This window comes from Leopardus geoffroyi, chromosome B2 (genome assembly GCF_018350155.1).
Source record: "Leopardus geoffroyi isolate Oge1 chromosome B2, O.geoffroyi_Oge1_pat1.0, whole genome shotgun sequence".
NCBI lineage: Eukaryota > Metazoa > Chordata > Mammalia > Carnivora > Felidae > Leopardus > Leopardus geoffroyi.
Window position 1 is genome coordinate 57,360,696 of NC_059332.1, and position 16,316 is coordinate 57,377,011.

General features: G+C 39.0%; 1 protein-coding gene across 2 annotated transcripts in view; it reads right to left on the reverse strand.

Annotated features, from left to right (window-relative positions):
* Positions 1–845: 845 nt before the first annotated feature.
* The window catches only part of LGSN (lengsin, lens protein with glutamine synthetase domain), a 29,324-nt gene continuing 13,853 nt past the window's right edge, over positions 846–16,316 (reverse strand). Inside the window, exons 2-5 of one of the 2 annotated variants that reach the window (XM_045498654.1) lie at positions 15,538–15,667; positions 14,607–14,804; positions 7,274–7,440; positions 846–3,707 (exon numbers count right to left, since the gene is read on the reverse strand). In XM_045498654.1, the coding sequence (XP_045354610.1) occupies positions 2,508–3,707; positions 7,274–7,440; positions 14,607–14,804; positions 15,538–15,667 (1,695 nt within the window). In that variant the 3' untranslated portion in view covers positions 846–2,507. The remainder of the gene's footprint in view (positions 3,708–7,273; positions 7,441–14,606; positions 14,805–15,537; positions 15,668–16,316) is intronic. The other variant, XM_045498655.1, reaches the window with a different exon arrangement.

Sequence of the window (16,316 nt, forward strand, 5' to 3'; positions counted from 1 at the left end):
ACACCAAATTATGTTGTAAGATCAGCCGAACATTTTTTGTCAACTCACTATGGTACAATTAACATCAAAGGTATTATTCCTGGTTACATAATTTCCTCACATTGCCATCCTGAATTTTGTAGTTTTTTTTTTTAGGTTATGCTGATATAACATACACACACACACACACACACACACACACACACTGATATAACAACTTGATTAGCAGTATTTTATAGCACCTTCTATCTGTTGTGGAAAAAACAAGCCAAAACGCTAGCCATGTTTCATGAAGGCCCATGGATGACAGAAGTGTCTATACAGCTCTGTTAGGGTGGGAGATAGTACAGTTTTTTTTTACACGCGTGGATCCTTCTGATTCAGATTCTCAAGAAGTGGAAAGATTGAGGAAGTAGTCTTTCACTGTTTCTTATATCTTTATTCTTTCATTCTCAAATTCCCTAAATGTCCCCCACACACGTATATATACACATACAACTCAGGCACATGCACTCGTGCACACACACACACACAAGTAGGAAGATAAGTTTTGTCACAGAAACAAAGACCCAAAATCACGGCACCTTAGAGGAGAGTTTCCTTCTCTCCCAGGTAAAAATCTCAATGTAGGCCATTGAGCAGTTTCCACCTTGTAACTCCATCTCGTGTGGGTTCCATTCCCGAGGGCATTACTCTAGCTGCAAGATCTGCAGGTTAACCAACAGGAATGGCAAAGGCAGAAGGATAGAGAAAGGGCGGGAAACAGAGAGTGTGCCCTTTAAAGAAGTTTCCCAGAGTTTCCATGCAGCACTTGTACTTACATCTCTTTGGCCTGAATCTAATCACATGACCACACTCAGCCACAGTGGAACTCAGAAATGTCATTTTTATTTTCCATCATGCGTTCCAACTGACACATTTAGGTGTTACTATGGGGAACAGAGAGAGACTGAATATTGGCAAATAACTAGCAAGCTGCCATGGGGTTCCTCCCTGCCATCCTTCCCATGATGTAATGTGTGGGATTCTATTCTCAGAAGTTTCTGGGCTGATTCCTTTCCTTCTCCACTCACCCAGGACCACCTTGCCCTCTACCTCTTAATCCACCAAGAACGTTATTCTCCTGCTCAACAGAGAAAAGAGGGCAGCAATTAGTGATGGACAGGCGAGTTTGACTGTTTAAGCTACCGGGTGCTATGAATTTGAATAGGAGGATGTGAGCCAAGTCTAATCCTCTGCTCTTGTGTTTGCTATCTAAACTGAGGCCACTGTCAGTTTTAATTGAACATAAAATCTCTTGTTTGATCCTAAGCAGTAGAATAGGGTTTTCACTTGCTACTCAGTGGATTTTGGATTTCCTCCCAATGAAGCTAAACTTTAGGGATAGTTAGAAATATTATCTCATTCAAATGAAGATCTGGAACACTTAATATTCTCTGGGACATACCAAACTCTGTGGGCAGTAGAATCAGTCATTTAACGATAAACTTAAGCTGCAAGCATAGCCTTCTTATATAGGCAGTTGCTCTGACACTTCACAAAGCACTACAGACATCTTCAAAGAACAGAACGAAGCATGAAGAGCCCAGCCATCCCCCCCACCCCCCACCCTGCCACACATACCCATTCCACCTGTGTTTTATGCATGGGATTCTATATGAGATATTGCTTAAAGAAAAACTCTCATGACTTTCAAATATTTGACCTCATTGTTCCCAGCCAAATTTTATTTCTTATGGATTTGTTTCTCATGGACATTATAGCCCTGAACTTCCCAGGCCTTTCAGAAACTAGTAAAAAAACAGTGAAAAGAAGGGATATAGGTGAAAACTTCTGCTAACTTGTCATCATGACATATTTTTGAAAACTCATTTAACTTATTTAGAAAGATCACAATGATGCTTGCAAAATTTGCTTCGCAACACAGCTTCCACGTTGTTACTCCATCTTGTGCGGGCTCCATTCCCAGGAGTGTCACCCTCGCCACATCACCTGCAGGTTGGCCAACAGGAAGGGTAATGGCAGAAGGGTGGGGAAAGGGCAGGAAACAGAGCACCTGTCCTCCAGAGGTCTTGATTAGTGAGATTGTATTAGTAAGCATTTTTGTCTTTCTGGCAGTCACAACCTATGTGTATAATTGAAATTAATTGAAATCCTTTGGGTTTTTTAGTCATTTAAATTCTGTTTTGTAATTCTTAAGACTTCTTTTATTGTGTGAATGTATCTGTTGCCCAAAATAACTGCATATTTCTATGTAGGTCAACATACACAGAGGAAATGATGACTGACTGACAAGACCTGGTAAATTTGCATAATACAGCCGCACCACAACTTTATTGTTTGTTTCTACTGTCAGAATCTCTCAGCAGTCCCACTTCATATCTGTCACATACTCCATGGGGACAAAAAAGAGCGAAAGCATTTGTAGTCTTTTTGGTGTTAATTATAAAAATCCAATCTTTCCTTTCTGGGAGATCAACTACTTAAGTAAAAATCACATCTCTGAAAGAAGAGTTAAGGGTGCTATTCTAAATAAAATATTCTAAGAATTTATTTCTCTCTGCATCTGTTTCTTCATTTTCCAACTCATATTTTTTCATGGCAACAAAATAGCGAATAAAAGTTTCCCCGAGAGCCTGTCTCAGGCATTGATCTTCCTCCAGTGCCACAAGAGCATCTTCCAGTTTCAAAGGAATCTCGGAAGGTTTTGACTGATAGAGGTCCGTGCTGTCATCTGGACCAACCAGGACACCATCGCTGCTTTGAAGCCCATCCAAGCCTGCAGCAACAGTAGCAGCCAACACCAGGTAAGGATTCGCAGTGGCTGAGCCCAGTTTGTTCTCTATCCGGGTACCTTTCTCACCATGACACTTGATATTAAAAGCACAGCTGTTATCATTGTATCCCCACGTTGTAGGCACACTGTCCTTGAGGTCTTTACTCTCCTTAGAATAACGCTTTCGGCAGCTAACAGCGGGAGCCATCAAGCAGCTGAGAGCAGCGGAATGCTTCAAGAGTCCTGCCAGCCATTTTTTCCCAGTGATCGTGAGCTCCTCAATCCCAGAACTGCTGCAGAACATGTTTTCCTTCCCATCGATATCCCAGAGACTGTGAGACAAAATTCCTGAATTGCAGAATCCAGTCTCAATGAAAAAGCTGGCGATGTAGTTATATTTCCTAGCCACTTCTTTGACCCCTGTTCTGAGGGTAAATGCATTATCAGCTGCACTGATGCCAAATTCGGGCAAAAAACAGATTTCCATCTGACCGGGCCTGGTAGAGGAGGAAAAGCTCTCAACATTGGCTCCTGTGTGATACAAACCATCAACGAGTTCCTGGATGAAAGTCTGGTCATGATTATTTAGCAACGTTGAAGCAGGAAAAGATATGGTCTTTGAATTGATAATTTCAGGCACGGCAAAAATGCAAAAATCATAGATGAAGGCAGAGAGCAAGGAAAAGCCAGAATCTTGTAGCTGGCTCAGTTGCCTCTTGGCAATGTACCTTGGGGAAGTCAGAAGAGGTTCACCGGTCACTGTGAATGTGTCACATATCACTCTTGCCGTTCTCTCAGCCCATGGCAACACTCGAAAGGTTGAGAGCTCTGGCATCAGGACTATGTCACTATTAAAACATGTTGCTCTTATGTGATCCACTTCATCGTCCTTGGGATTTGGTATCAATTCAAGATAACCTCGAGGCATGCAAACGCCATGGATCACTTTTTCCTAAAGAAAGTAGACACAGCAATCAGGTTTTGAAACTTGAAAACAAACAAAAAGGTGGAGGTGGGGGTGAGACACTGCTGATGAGGAAAAAAAAAAATGTGTCTAATGTCTGCTGGGTAACATTAGCTTAGTATCAAGTAAATTTCAAATATTTTAAAAATAAACCCCCAAAGTTACTTTTATAAGCAACTGTTAACCTTTTTAGCCTTCAAGGCTTTATACGTTCTTGGATCTGAAAGTAGCAGTCCTAAATAAAAGGTCCAATGATAAAATGTCTTTATCACAAACAACAAAGGTAAAGCCTTATGAAATTATTTGAAATGATTATAACCTAGCCCTTTTCAAAGCACTTTTTATTTTATGGCATAGTTGCTAATACTTCAGATAAGATTTTATTTTGGCTTATTCTATTGTAATCCACACAGTTAACTGAGAATCCTCAGTTCTTCCCAGAGAGACTAGTATGGGTCAATCCTAGGACACACATGACAAGTATCTTATTCTAGGACACACATGACAGACATCCTAACACCAGAGGAACCAGGTCTACTGAAAGCTGCACTTCTGTCTTCAGTCATTTTCATAGCCCACTAAGAATGACTGCCTCGCAGCCTCACAGTCCCAGAAACATTGCCTGTGAGCTAGAGTTCCAAAATGTTATAGCCTTCAAGTCAGCCATGAACTGGATGCTACCAAATCTGACTTCTAGCCCTAGGTCTTTCACCAATTACCTATGCGAAGTTAGGCAAATCACTGGACTATGTGCCATCAGCTTCCATGTCTGTGAAACAAAAGTGTTGGACTAGATGATTGCTAAGACACTTTCTAGCTATATACCTCTGGGGTCAATAGGTTTGGTCATTTATTTAACTTTTGCTATGTGCCAGACAACAGGGACATGATGAGGTTATAAAGTTGAGCAGACACATAAAACAATTTCTAGAAATAGTGTCAGAGCAGTATAACAAGGCTTCATGTGTTGAAGGTTACACTGATGGTAGAGAAAGCTAAATATAAAGTCTGGTTCCCATAATGTCAGTGTGCATCATGAGGTTAATAAAACATACTAACATTCTGTGAGCCAAATCGTTTCTTATATTACCTCCAATCCCAAAGAGCATGGGTACCAAAAAGGGGCCAAAGCTAGTAGAGGCAATCTACTGGTCCCTCTTCTGCCTTTGACCTTAAGCCACTGTCTCCTTCACTTTCCACCATCTATACACATGTTTTCAAATGCGATTTGGCTTAGCTGACCCAAATCTGCTTTTGCCAGTAATAAAGTAGAGAAAGTCAAGCACTATTCAGTTATTCAGTGCCTGCTTAATTTTTCAACTCCCTCAAGGACCTGTATACACACATACATATTGTGGAATTTTAGAGTACTTTAATATAAAATCCTTTCACTTGAATTTTTACTGTAAGAAATAATATTATTTCCCTACTTTTCAATTTCTTCGTTTGAAAATCTGTCGTTTTGTATGTATCTAACATGAGGAGTAATATTATTTTACTCATGAGACTTCTGAGAGTTCCTGCAATTTAAATCTGTTTGTACTCACTTGATTGTGAACAATAAAGAACGGCTTGTTACCATTTCATTCCACTAGGCCTTCACAAATTTAAAGAATAGTAAAAAGTCACACTGTATTCTTCAAACGATTTAATCTGTATTTTTCCGAGCAATCTTTGTTAACACTATCATTTTCTTTTTTCGTTTTTGGACATTCTGATTCAAACTACTCTATTCGTAGGGGGAAATATATAAATATATACAAACATGTCATGTTCATGACCACAAATTAAGTTACCTTGTATATATATAAAGCACTAGAACAACTTCACACCCCAATATAGATCACCAGGAATTCAATACTAATTCTTGCAAAATAGCTTAAATCTCTATAATAACTGAAATTTGGATCACAACAAAGTCCACCAAAGTCCACCATCTGTCACCATACAACGTTATCACAATATTATTGCTATATTCCCTTTGCTGCACTTTTCATCCGAATGGCGTATTTATAACTGGAAGTTTTGTACTTTGTCATTGCCTTCACCTATTTCACCCATCCCCTACCCCATACTCCCTGGCAACTATCAGTTTGTTCTCAATGAATCCATTTCAGCTTGTTTGTTTGTTTGCTCCTTTGTTTTCTTTTTTTGAGATTCCACATGTAGATGGAATCATATGGTATTTCTCTCTTTATCTGACTTATTTCACTTAGCATAGTACCCTCTAGATCCATCTATGTTGTCACAAGTGGCAAGATCTCATCCTTTTTGTGGCTGAGAAATATTCCACTGTATATGTGTTCCACATCTTTATTCATTTATCAATGGACACTTAGATTGTTTCCGTATCTTAGCTATTGTAAATAATGCTACAATAAACGTAGGGGTAATATGTCTTTCCAAATTTGTATTTTCATTTTTGGAGGGTAAATAGCCAGTAGTGGAATTACTGAATGCTATGGCATTTCTACTTTTAATACTTTAAGGAATCTCTATACTGTGGTTTTCCACAGTGGTTGCACCAATTTACATTCCCGTCAACTGCGCACAAGGGCTCCCTTTTCTCCACATCCTTGCCAACACTTGTTATTTCTTTTTTTTTTTTTTAACACTTGTTATTTTTTGTCTTTTGGGTACCAGCCATTCTGACAGGTGTGAGATTATATCTCATTGTGGTTTTGACTTGCATTTCCCTGATGATGAGTGATGTTGAAAATTTTTAAGAAACAAATTTGAACCTGTTGGAATTCTTGTAAAAAAAAAAGTGTTTTTGGGATGCTCAGTTTTTCCCAAAATAAAACAAATGATAAAATTACAATTTAATATTAAAGTGATAAAAGTAAGATATCTCTTAAAAATAAACTTCAAGGATGCTTAACTTTCACACTTTCATATGTAATACTGACTAACTTCCTTTCCTTCTAAGAAATGTTTCAGTGATGCAATAAATCAGTCATTAAAAAAATACATGACATAAACTGGAAAAAAAATCTCAAAAAGTCTCAAAACATATCCAAAACTACAATATTTCTTAATATCACTATTTTCAAGAATTTAATCATATTCATTAAGTCATCCAACAATAATAAGGTATTTTCTTATCAGAATTAGAAGCTGAAAGGGATGTTCTTTTTATCTAGCAAATTCTTACTATTTAATCTTTTTTTTTCATTTGATATTTGCTCTTGGGTCTTCTGTTGCAATTTTCTCATGTCAAACAAAATATAATCTTCATAATTGCAGCAAGAGAGAAAAGATAATTCTATAGAGGGAAACTATTCAAGGCAGAAAAACTAAAATTACCAGTCTTAATTAGTTTTGTATTTCTATCGGGTAAAGGAATTGCTGCTTGGGCCTTGAAAGTATATGTTCAGCTCCTTAGGGAGCAATAATGTGTTTGGGGAGGGACAAGCGAGAAACAAAATAAATTATTAGTTTTCAGCTTTAATTACTGTACAGATTACAAGAAAATAAGAAAGATTAGTTAGGACCATTTGCTTGCTCATGGTCGTGAAATTACATTTAATCTTAACTCCACCTGTAAAACTCACTTGGAAAAAGTGTGCAGGGATACTCTTAGATCTGGACACACCATGGAGGTCTGTTGCTTCAAATCGCACAAACTGTAGGTGATTTTTGACCATCTCTTGCTTAATGTGCTTCATTCTAGAGGAGATATGGGGTGTGGTCGGAAGCTGAGTGCCATCTCTGGTGTTATCTGTAAAATAGAGAATGGCCCTAAGTAGTTAGATCACGATGAACTGAAAAGCAAAAGGAAGCTACACAGTAGTGGCTTCGTCACCATGATTGTTAACAAAAGCATCATATACTCATATACTCATATACTATTATTGGCTTAGAATTGGGGATCTTACCTTTCTTTCCCTGCCTTTACCATATTCCCAAAAACATGGTCTCTAAACAGCCTTAGAGACTGTTTAGCACTTGGGGGTAGGTGAAAGATAACCTTATGTGAATAAGGCACCACACAAGTCTGCATACAGATGACTATCATTGAAAAGACTGAGCTTCTTGAACTAACTAGTAATGCCTTCATTAGAAGTTCCTGTATGATTAAAGGCAAAAGTGTTTGGTTTTTGTGTATTTTCTGCGGGTTTCCATCTTGTGTTTCTTGTTTTGTTTGCCAAAAGGATTTTATAATGACATCTAAATCTAAGACATCTACATGTCACTGTCAGATTTAAATTTTAAAATCAGTGTGAGTGAGCAAACAAAAGGGTTCTTCAAGGATGAGAGTGTAAGAGAGGAAAAATCTAGAGTGACTATTCAATTTTAAAACCAGAAACCTAACCCCAAATGTGCGTGTGTGTGTGTCTATGTGTGTGTGCGTGTGTAGGTAGGTATGTATATATTTTCAAGGCATTTAAGGTAGACTGCAAATTCTAAAACTTCAGAGCTAGAAGAGAGTTTGGAGATAAATCACCTAATTCAACCAACTGTCTAGCTTGAGTCCCAGAGAGGTACAGTAAGGTAGTCCAAATCATGCTCTCAGTCCAGTGCTGAAATTGAAACTAGAAACCAGACCTCTTAACTCCCAGTTGGTGACTTGTTACCATAAAGTGAATGAATATATATAAAGCACATAGATCTAAAGGATCTGGCACATAATACACATCATACATGTTAGCTACTGTCCAAACTTTGAGGAGAGGTAGCGGACCGTGATGATTCAACACACACACTGAAGCCTATCTGCCTCCCTCGGAATCCTGCCTGTGCCCTAGACACTTTTTTTATCCTCTCTGTGCCTGGGCTTTCTCACTGATGCAATATTACCCTCTTCATAGGCTTGCTGTGACGATTAAACAAGTTATTTAACAATCCCTGGCAGACATTAAGCATCATATAAGTGCTTCTGAAACGCATAAAGTGAACACAATTACTCTAACCCTAGTAATGGTACCATGATCATGTCTGAATCTGAATACTCATCAATCTGTCACATCACTGATGTTGAGCAGCTATAATTTTAACGTGATACCTGAATATCCTTTTTTGATATATAATTGGCTTTAAAAATAGGCATAAAGATTGACAGTTTAAAAACACAGATTAAGCAGATTTTAAGTATGTGAAGCATGAGGAAAACAAATTACTGGTTCCACCTCTACAAATATATTAGAGATAATGTCCTGTCACCGATACATTTGGCTACTCTGAGACTCCTGAGGCTTTATAACTACCTTCCATTTAACACAAACAATTAAGCTGTAGCAATTACAATGTTTCGTGCTAAATTAGCAGTTGCTGTCTTCCCAACCTATCCTGAAGTATTGGGTGTTCTACCCAGGTTGAACAATTCTCTTTACAGAAAATAAAACTGATAAGCATTTTAAAATATGGAAAACTTCTGGGGCCAGTTAAGGGCTGACCTCAGCTTAGGTCATGATCTCATGGTTTGTGAGTTGGAGGCCTGCATTGGGCTCTGTGCTGACACCTGGAGCCTGCTTCAGATTCTGTCTCCCTCTCCCTCTGCCCCTCCCCTGCTCTCTCTCTCTCTCTCTCTCTCTCTCTCTGAAAAATGAATAAACATTAAAAAATTATAAAATATGGAAAATTTCAGACAAGCAGTATTCTAAAAATAATAAGCAATTAATATATAAGCTATAAATATTTTAACAACATAAAAAAATCAGTATTCATCTCCTATCAAAGGAGGAAGGTCATTTTATTGGTTCATCCATAATATAATCACAGGCAATCTTATTAGTTCTTTGTCTTACCTGTAGCTTCTAACATTTCTACAATAAATATGCATTCTTTTAAAATAAGAAAAGTATGTATCCACTCAAAATATGTTGTTTAGTTACCATGTATTGTTTATTTATTATTATTATTCATTGGACATATATCTAGGAAGAAGCCAGAAAAAGCCCTGCCCTCATACAGCTTTATATTATTGAATGGGGGAACGATAGACAATACATATGCCATTGAGTGCAAAGGTGGTATACTTTACCATGGTTAAAAGTGCTGAAAATAAACAAAATATAATCACCTGGAGTAATAATTCTGTGAGATCTGATCACAGTACGGACAGGTCTAACCCCTGATTCATTCAAAGATTGCCAAGTTGACCTGTGGCTGGACAATAAGTAGATGTATTCATTTGCTAGGGGTGGCAAGACAAATTCCACAGACCAGGCGACTTATGTACAAATTTATTTTCTTACACTTCCAGAGGGTAGAAGTCTAAGTTCAAAGTGTCACCAGAGTTGGTCTCTTCTGAGAGCCCTCCCTCGTTGGCTCGTAAATGGCTGTCTTCACATGATCTTCCCTCTTTCGGTGTCCTAATCTTCTCTTCTCATAAGAAGAGTAACATTCATTACACCTTTTAAAACCCTATCTCCAAATACAGTTACAATGTGAGGTATGAGGGGATAGGATTCCAACCACCCACGAATTTGGGGCAGACACAATTCAACCCTTAACAATATATCATCTCATTTCCATTTTCTTGAGTCCCTATCACTGCCCACCATATCGTATAATCACATGTTTACTTTCTGTCTTTCCCCACTTGCATGTCAGTTCCAGGAGAACACTTTACTTGCTGCTGTATCCCCGGTACCTGCAGCAGTACGAGCATATCAGAGATGCTCAATGACCACTCCTTTAATCCTTTCATAAAGGGGTGTGTGCATAAATTAATTAATTAATAAACCCTGCATGATTTGGCCTCATCTAATTAAGAAGTAGAAATTGGCATCACATGTTTTGGTAATTTGATATCTTTTTTTTTTAATTTAAAAGTTTAATTCTTCCATCAAATATGAGAATTCTATGCAATCTAATTTCATTTTCAAGGAATCAACTAATCTTACTGTATCGTTGTCTGAATTTCTCTTCTTCAAATAAATCATACTTGTTAGTTACAATTAAACCTTTTGGTCAGGACTTCCCAGATGTACATGATGAATAGCAGGCAGATAATTGCTAGTTCGGGGACTCATTTGTTTTTCTTGCAGTATGGTTCCTGGGAGATGTTCTCCTTTCCTATCCCCTCAGAGGACTAATAAATTAAATCAATCTACTTTTACAGAGGAAGTTTTCCTGCTGTGAGTGTTTGGCGGGGGGGGGGGGGGGGGGGGGGGGGGGGGAGATAAGACAACACTACAAAAAAAATTAAAATTAAAATAAAACTTCAAAGCTCTATAGCAACTAAAATGCCTTGGAGAAATGTTGTCTGTGTTCGGTGACGATGAGGACATATTTCAGCTATAGAGAACAAGCTGTGGTCACTTATAAAAGGCAGATGGAATAGGTGTTTGAGCTTTCAGAAATGTCAATTTAAAAAGGGAAAAGCGCACCAAAGAGTACTGTGCAACACATTTACCTTATGGAATATGCTTAGGATGATGTGCCACACTCCCTTCCCAGGGCCTGCCCTCCTTCCTCCACATGGCTTCTCTGACAGACACCCTCTTAGAGCAAATGTGACCCCACTCTCCAGAAGTATCATGTCAGCCCAGGTGGCAGAATAACCAAGTACAAAGCAGCAACAAAAACAAAAACAATAAAAAAAGTCCGGAGGGGGGTCTTCTTTGAAAAAAAATATTTTTTTTTTCAACGTTTTTTTATTTTTTATTTTTGGGACAGAAAGAGACAGAGCATGAACGGGGGAGGGGCAGAAAGAGAGGGAGACACAGAATCGGAAACAGGCTCCAGGCTCTGAGCCATCAGCCCAGAGCCCGACGCGGGGCTCGAACTCCCGGACCGCGAGATCGTGACCTGGCTGAAGTCGGACGCTTAACCGACTGCGCCACCCAGGCGCCCCAAAAAATATTTTTTTTTAAGTCAGAGTGGTGGGGCACATGGGTGACTCAGTCGGTTAAGCAGTTAAGTGTTGGCCTCTTGATCTCGGCTCAGGTTATGATCGCATAGGCTCATGAGTTCGAGCCCCAGGCATCAGGCTATATGCACTGTCAGTACAGTCTGCTTGGGATTTCTCTCTCTCCCTCTCTCTCTCTCTCTCTGCCCCTCCCACTGCTTGTGTGTGTCCTCTCTCTCTCTCAGAATAAATAAATAAACTTAAAAAAAAAAACTTTTTTTAGAGTCAGGGTGGTATCACAGAGAAGAAAACACCATGTTAAAATTTCTAGCATTTATTGGGGGATGGATTTTTCATACATATCTTTAAATTTCTGTAATGGTGGTTTGTTGCAAGCTATACACTTTTTGGTGCTCTGGGCCTATAAAAAAATTAATCTAGCCTGGGGCCAAAGAGGGAACTTCTGAATGAACCAAACTGAGTTAATAATGATACCCATAATCCTAGTCATAGTCGGTTGGTGCAAAGAGAGCTCATGACACAAATTCCTTCCACAGATTTTTTTGATGTAAGACTAAGAAATGGTAAATTTCATCTCAATTTTATGGCTGAGACTGTATAAAACAAGGGTCACAAACTGTTCATGGAAGAGCCAATGTGGCTAGCAGATGTTTTCTCACTGGTTGTCTCACAGTGTTTGGAAACATTTAGAATAGTTGACACTTGAAAATCTGAAAATTGCATAGAAAAATCTTCAGTTCAAGCTTCTTTTGAAGAAATTAAATTTGGTACCACTGGATAATTATTTCTCCATAGCAACCACTGGCTGGAGCTCTGAGGTGGCCTGAAATGGGGCACAGATCCTCTAATCCATGGGTTGGCAAATGCTTTCTGTAAAGGGCCAAAGAGTAAATATTTGCAGCTTGGCAGACCGTATGGTATCTGCTCTCGCAACCACTCAACTATGCCGCCGTAACACAAAAGCAGCCATAGACAATACATAAACCTTACTTACAAAACATGGCCAGCAGGCTGAATTTGTCCTGTGGGCCACGGTGTGTCAACCTCTGCTCTAGTTCCTCACAGCCAGCATCACTGTTTCTTTATACAAGCCCACCTTACTCATTTGTATTATTTACCTGGCCCCTGTGGCATTAGCATCAATAGTTCCTGAGGCTAGACTGTCAGTGCTCACCTGCATTTCCTGGAGAAACTCACAAAGCCAACACACAAAGAAATGCAGAGATGAGAAATGCCATGGTGGGCAGAGCTGCCTCACAAATATGTTCACATGCTAAGTCCTGAAACCTAAAGAATATGTTAAACTGCAGGCAATTAAGGCTATAAACCTTAAAATTGGGATATTGTCTTGGATTATCCAAGTGAGTTCTTAAAAGCAGAGAACTTTCTCCAGCTGTAAGGAGAAAAGAGATGTAGAAGAAGAGAATTTGGAGAGGTTCCAAACGTGAGAAGGATTTGACTGATTGTCTTGGTCCCGAGACACAGGACCACACAGAGGCTTCCAGAAGGCAAGGGCCACTCCAGGTGACAGCCAGCAAGGAAACATAAACCTCAATCCTACAACCCCAAGGAAATGGATTCTCCCAACCATCTGAATGAACTCCCTAGAATCGCCGGATAAGAATCCAGATGGACAACACCTTGACTTCAACCTTGCAAAATCTGAATCAGAGAAACCAGCTGAGACAACCCTGACTTCTGGCATACAGAACTATAAGGTAATGAATTGTATTCTTTTAAGTTACTAAATGTGTGGTAATCCGTTATGGTGGCAATGGAAAACTAATACATATGGAGTCCTGATAGCATTCACTTCTCAGGCTCTAGTTCCTCCTTAGGACGTGTGTGTAGTAAAGAATTTAACCTTACCAAAGGAGACCTCCTTACCCTTGGCTCCTGGAAGATAATCTCTAAGACTTTGGAACACCCTGCCTAACGAGAGTGTCTTTGTTTGTGATCTCGGGGCCACACTAGAAAATCTAATAATGTCATTTTTCATGGTAGCTTTGAGTCATGTTGTATCAGCTTGACCCCCCAGAGAAGCTGGAGACGGAGGTCTGCCACATGGAACCCCGCTATGGAGCTCCAGTAAAGACTCTGGAGACCAAGACTCAGGTAAGCTTCCCTGGTTGGCAATACTCCATGCATATTGTCACACATCATTGTCAGAAGAGTGGTTCTGTCCATGACTCCACTGGGAGAAGACAAGTGGAGGCACCACGCTTCGAACTTTCCTGGACTCCCCCTGCTGGGTGTCTTTCCTTAGCTGATTTTAATCTGTATTCTTTCACTGTATCCTTGAGTATAATAGTTTTCAATGAGTTCTGTGAGTCCTTATAGCAAATTATCAAAACTAGGATTAGTCTTGGGGAATTCTCAAACTTGCAATTGGTGTCAGTAACGACGGTGGAAACCTAACTTCACACCCTGTCATATTTCCGTCTTTTCAAACCCTGTTTGTTCAACCCTCTTATCAGGGATTCCCTTATGGAATACATATTTCATTTTTTTTAATTTGTTTAAGGATTATTCATTTTTCAGAGACAGAGAGAGACAGAGCATGAGGTAGGGGGAGGGACAGAGAGAGAAGGAGACACAGAATCTGAAGCAGGCTCCAGGCTCTGAGCGGTCGGCACAGAGTCCAACACGGGCTCGAACTCACAGACTGTGAGATCGTGACCTGAGCCAAAGTCGGACACTCAACCGACTGAGCCACCCAGGCGCCCCAATATTTCATTTTAACTAGTTTCTGTCACTTGGATCCCAGAGATTTTTAACCCATACACAGATAGACCAAAATACTTATATAGCTATTAATAAGCCAGAAACTTAAAAGAATTTCACTTTAAAAAAAAGACTAGAAAGATCATCCATTGCAACCCCGCCATTTTCTTGATGAGCAGCCTAGTGGTTAAAGAAAACTATAAGGTCTTTTATAAATGATAGGTATATAAATTCTTCGATGACTCCGAGACTAGCGTTCCTCAATCAAGGCCACATTGTCTCTATTTCAAACACAAATTTGGGGGCAGTGGCTAGAATGACACGTGAGTGTGTTTCCCAGTCCTTACCAGAATGGCTGGAGTTTGTGTTAAATTCGCTACAAGGAGCACTGGCTGATGTTTTGAGGCGGGAGGGTTTTATCACTGTTGTCTGATTCTCAGAGTCCTTGTCATCTTGTGGCAGATGAGAGTCTGCAGAGCCAGGTCCCACAACTGGTTTGCTCATATCCCCCAACTTGTGGCACACCATTTGGTATCTGATCCTTTCTTTAATAATAAAGAAAAAATGTTAAAACACACACTGCCTTGGTTTTCAACCGTCTTTTAACATGATATGGAGAGGAATCTTTGAGAAAATAATTTATTCCTGGGCAGTGACATACCAAATGAGGGGCAAGGGGAAAGTTCTGCACCGGTTGCAGGCCATAAGGGGGCACATGGTCTGCAGAAAATTTTAAAGCAATAATAAAATCGATGAGCACCCTGCTTGCTTTTTATTGTTACCATGTACCAGCCATCCCTGTGCCCCTGCCTTGGAACACCACTGTTCCTGGATTGCATCTCTTGCTCAGATTAACTCCTAGTTTCAGCACTGTTTCAGATCTATTGAGTTTGGTTGAAATCCCAGCATGTGGCATGAAAACTTGTTCCACATCTTTATTGTGGCCTCCCAAATCCTTGGCAATGATCTTTGCAATCAATCTCAGAGCAGAAATGTGCTTCCCTGCTTATGCATATGTTCTCTCTGTTGTCTTCTTTTTGCCCCACTATCAACCTAGTTCTGCTCCCTTTACATGCTAAATATTTTGATTGGTTATTTTTATATAGTTTCGTTATACCCTTATATTTGCTATCTTTTGTGTTGCCTATGTAGAACTAAATTTCATTTCTTTGTTTTTGTTTCTCCCTTCGATGAAAAGAAAAGGTTTTGTAAAAAGGAGAACTAAATAGAGATTGCAATTGACATCATATTCCTGAGGGATAAGAGTAACTAAGTTACCTTTTGAGTTGGATATATCCATTTCTCCTACTTCAGTTGAAAATAGATGTTGTTTAGTAACTTTCTTTCTTGTTCTTCTTAATTTACTCATCCTGTTGACTTCAGTCTCATTACCTTCATCTCTCGTGTCCTGTAATAATTAATAAACAAAAACCAGATAACAGATCGTGCACACAACTAAATCTGGATGTCAGGAAAGCATGGTGACTGGATACTTAAGTTTTAAAGTGAATGTAAGAGACTTTTATAATGAGGTAAATTTTGTCACTTCTGTCACTTGAATAATTCAAAATTAACAAGCACAATATTCTGTTTACAGGCTGGATATTCTGTACTCCTTTTATACCTGGTACAGAAATATAATTAAATAAATTGGGATCTTGTCCAACTAGTCAAGATTTTAATCTTTATTTTTTACTCTGGGATATTTTATATTATCCATGCCTAAACCCATTTAAGCGTAAAATCCTCTTTTTATGATTTCTATCTTTTTTTGGATCTCTAACCTTTTGACCAAAAGCACAAGTACCCGAGGAATTAGATTCTATTCTTTCTTTTCTCTTACCCTCAGCCTTACTGCATCAATATTTACTTTACTTCAAAAGTAAATTAAAATCTAAAAAATAAAATAAAAAATGCAGTTGCATTTGTACATATTAGTTTCTATGGGTAGAACAAATGTTATACTCAAAACAGTTTTATAGCTTGGGAAAATGTAAAGAAAAATATTTTAAAACAAAATAACTTCACTTTTACAATCAAGTTCTAATCCTTGACAG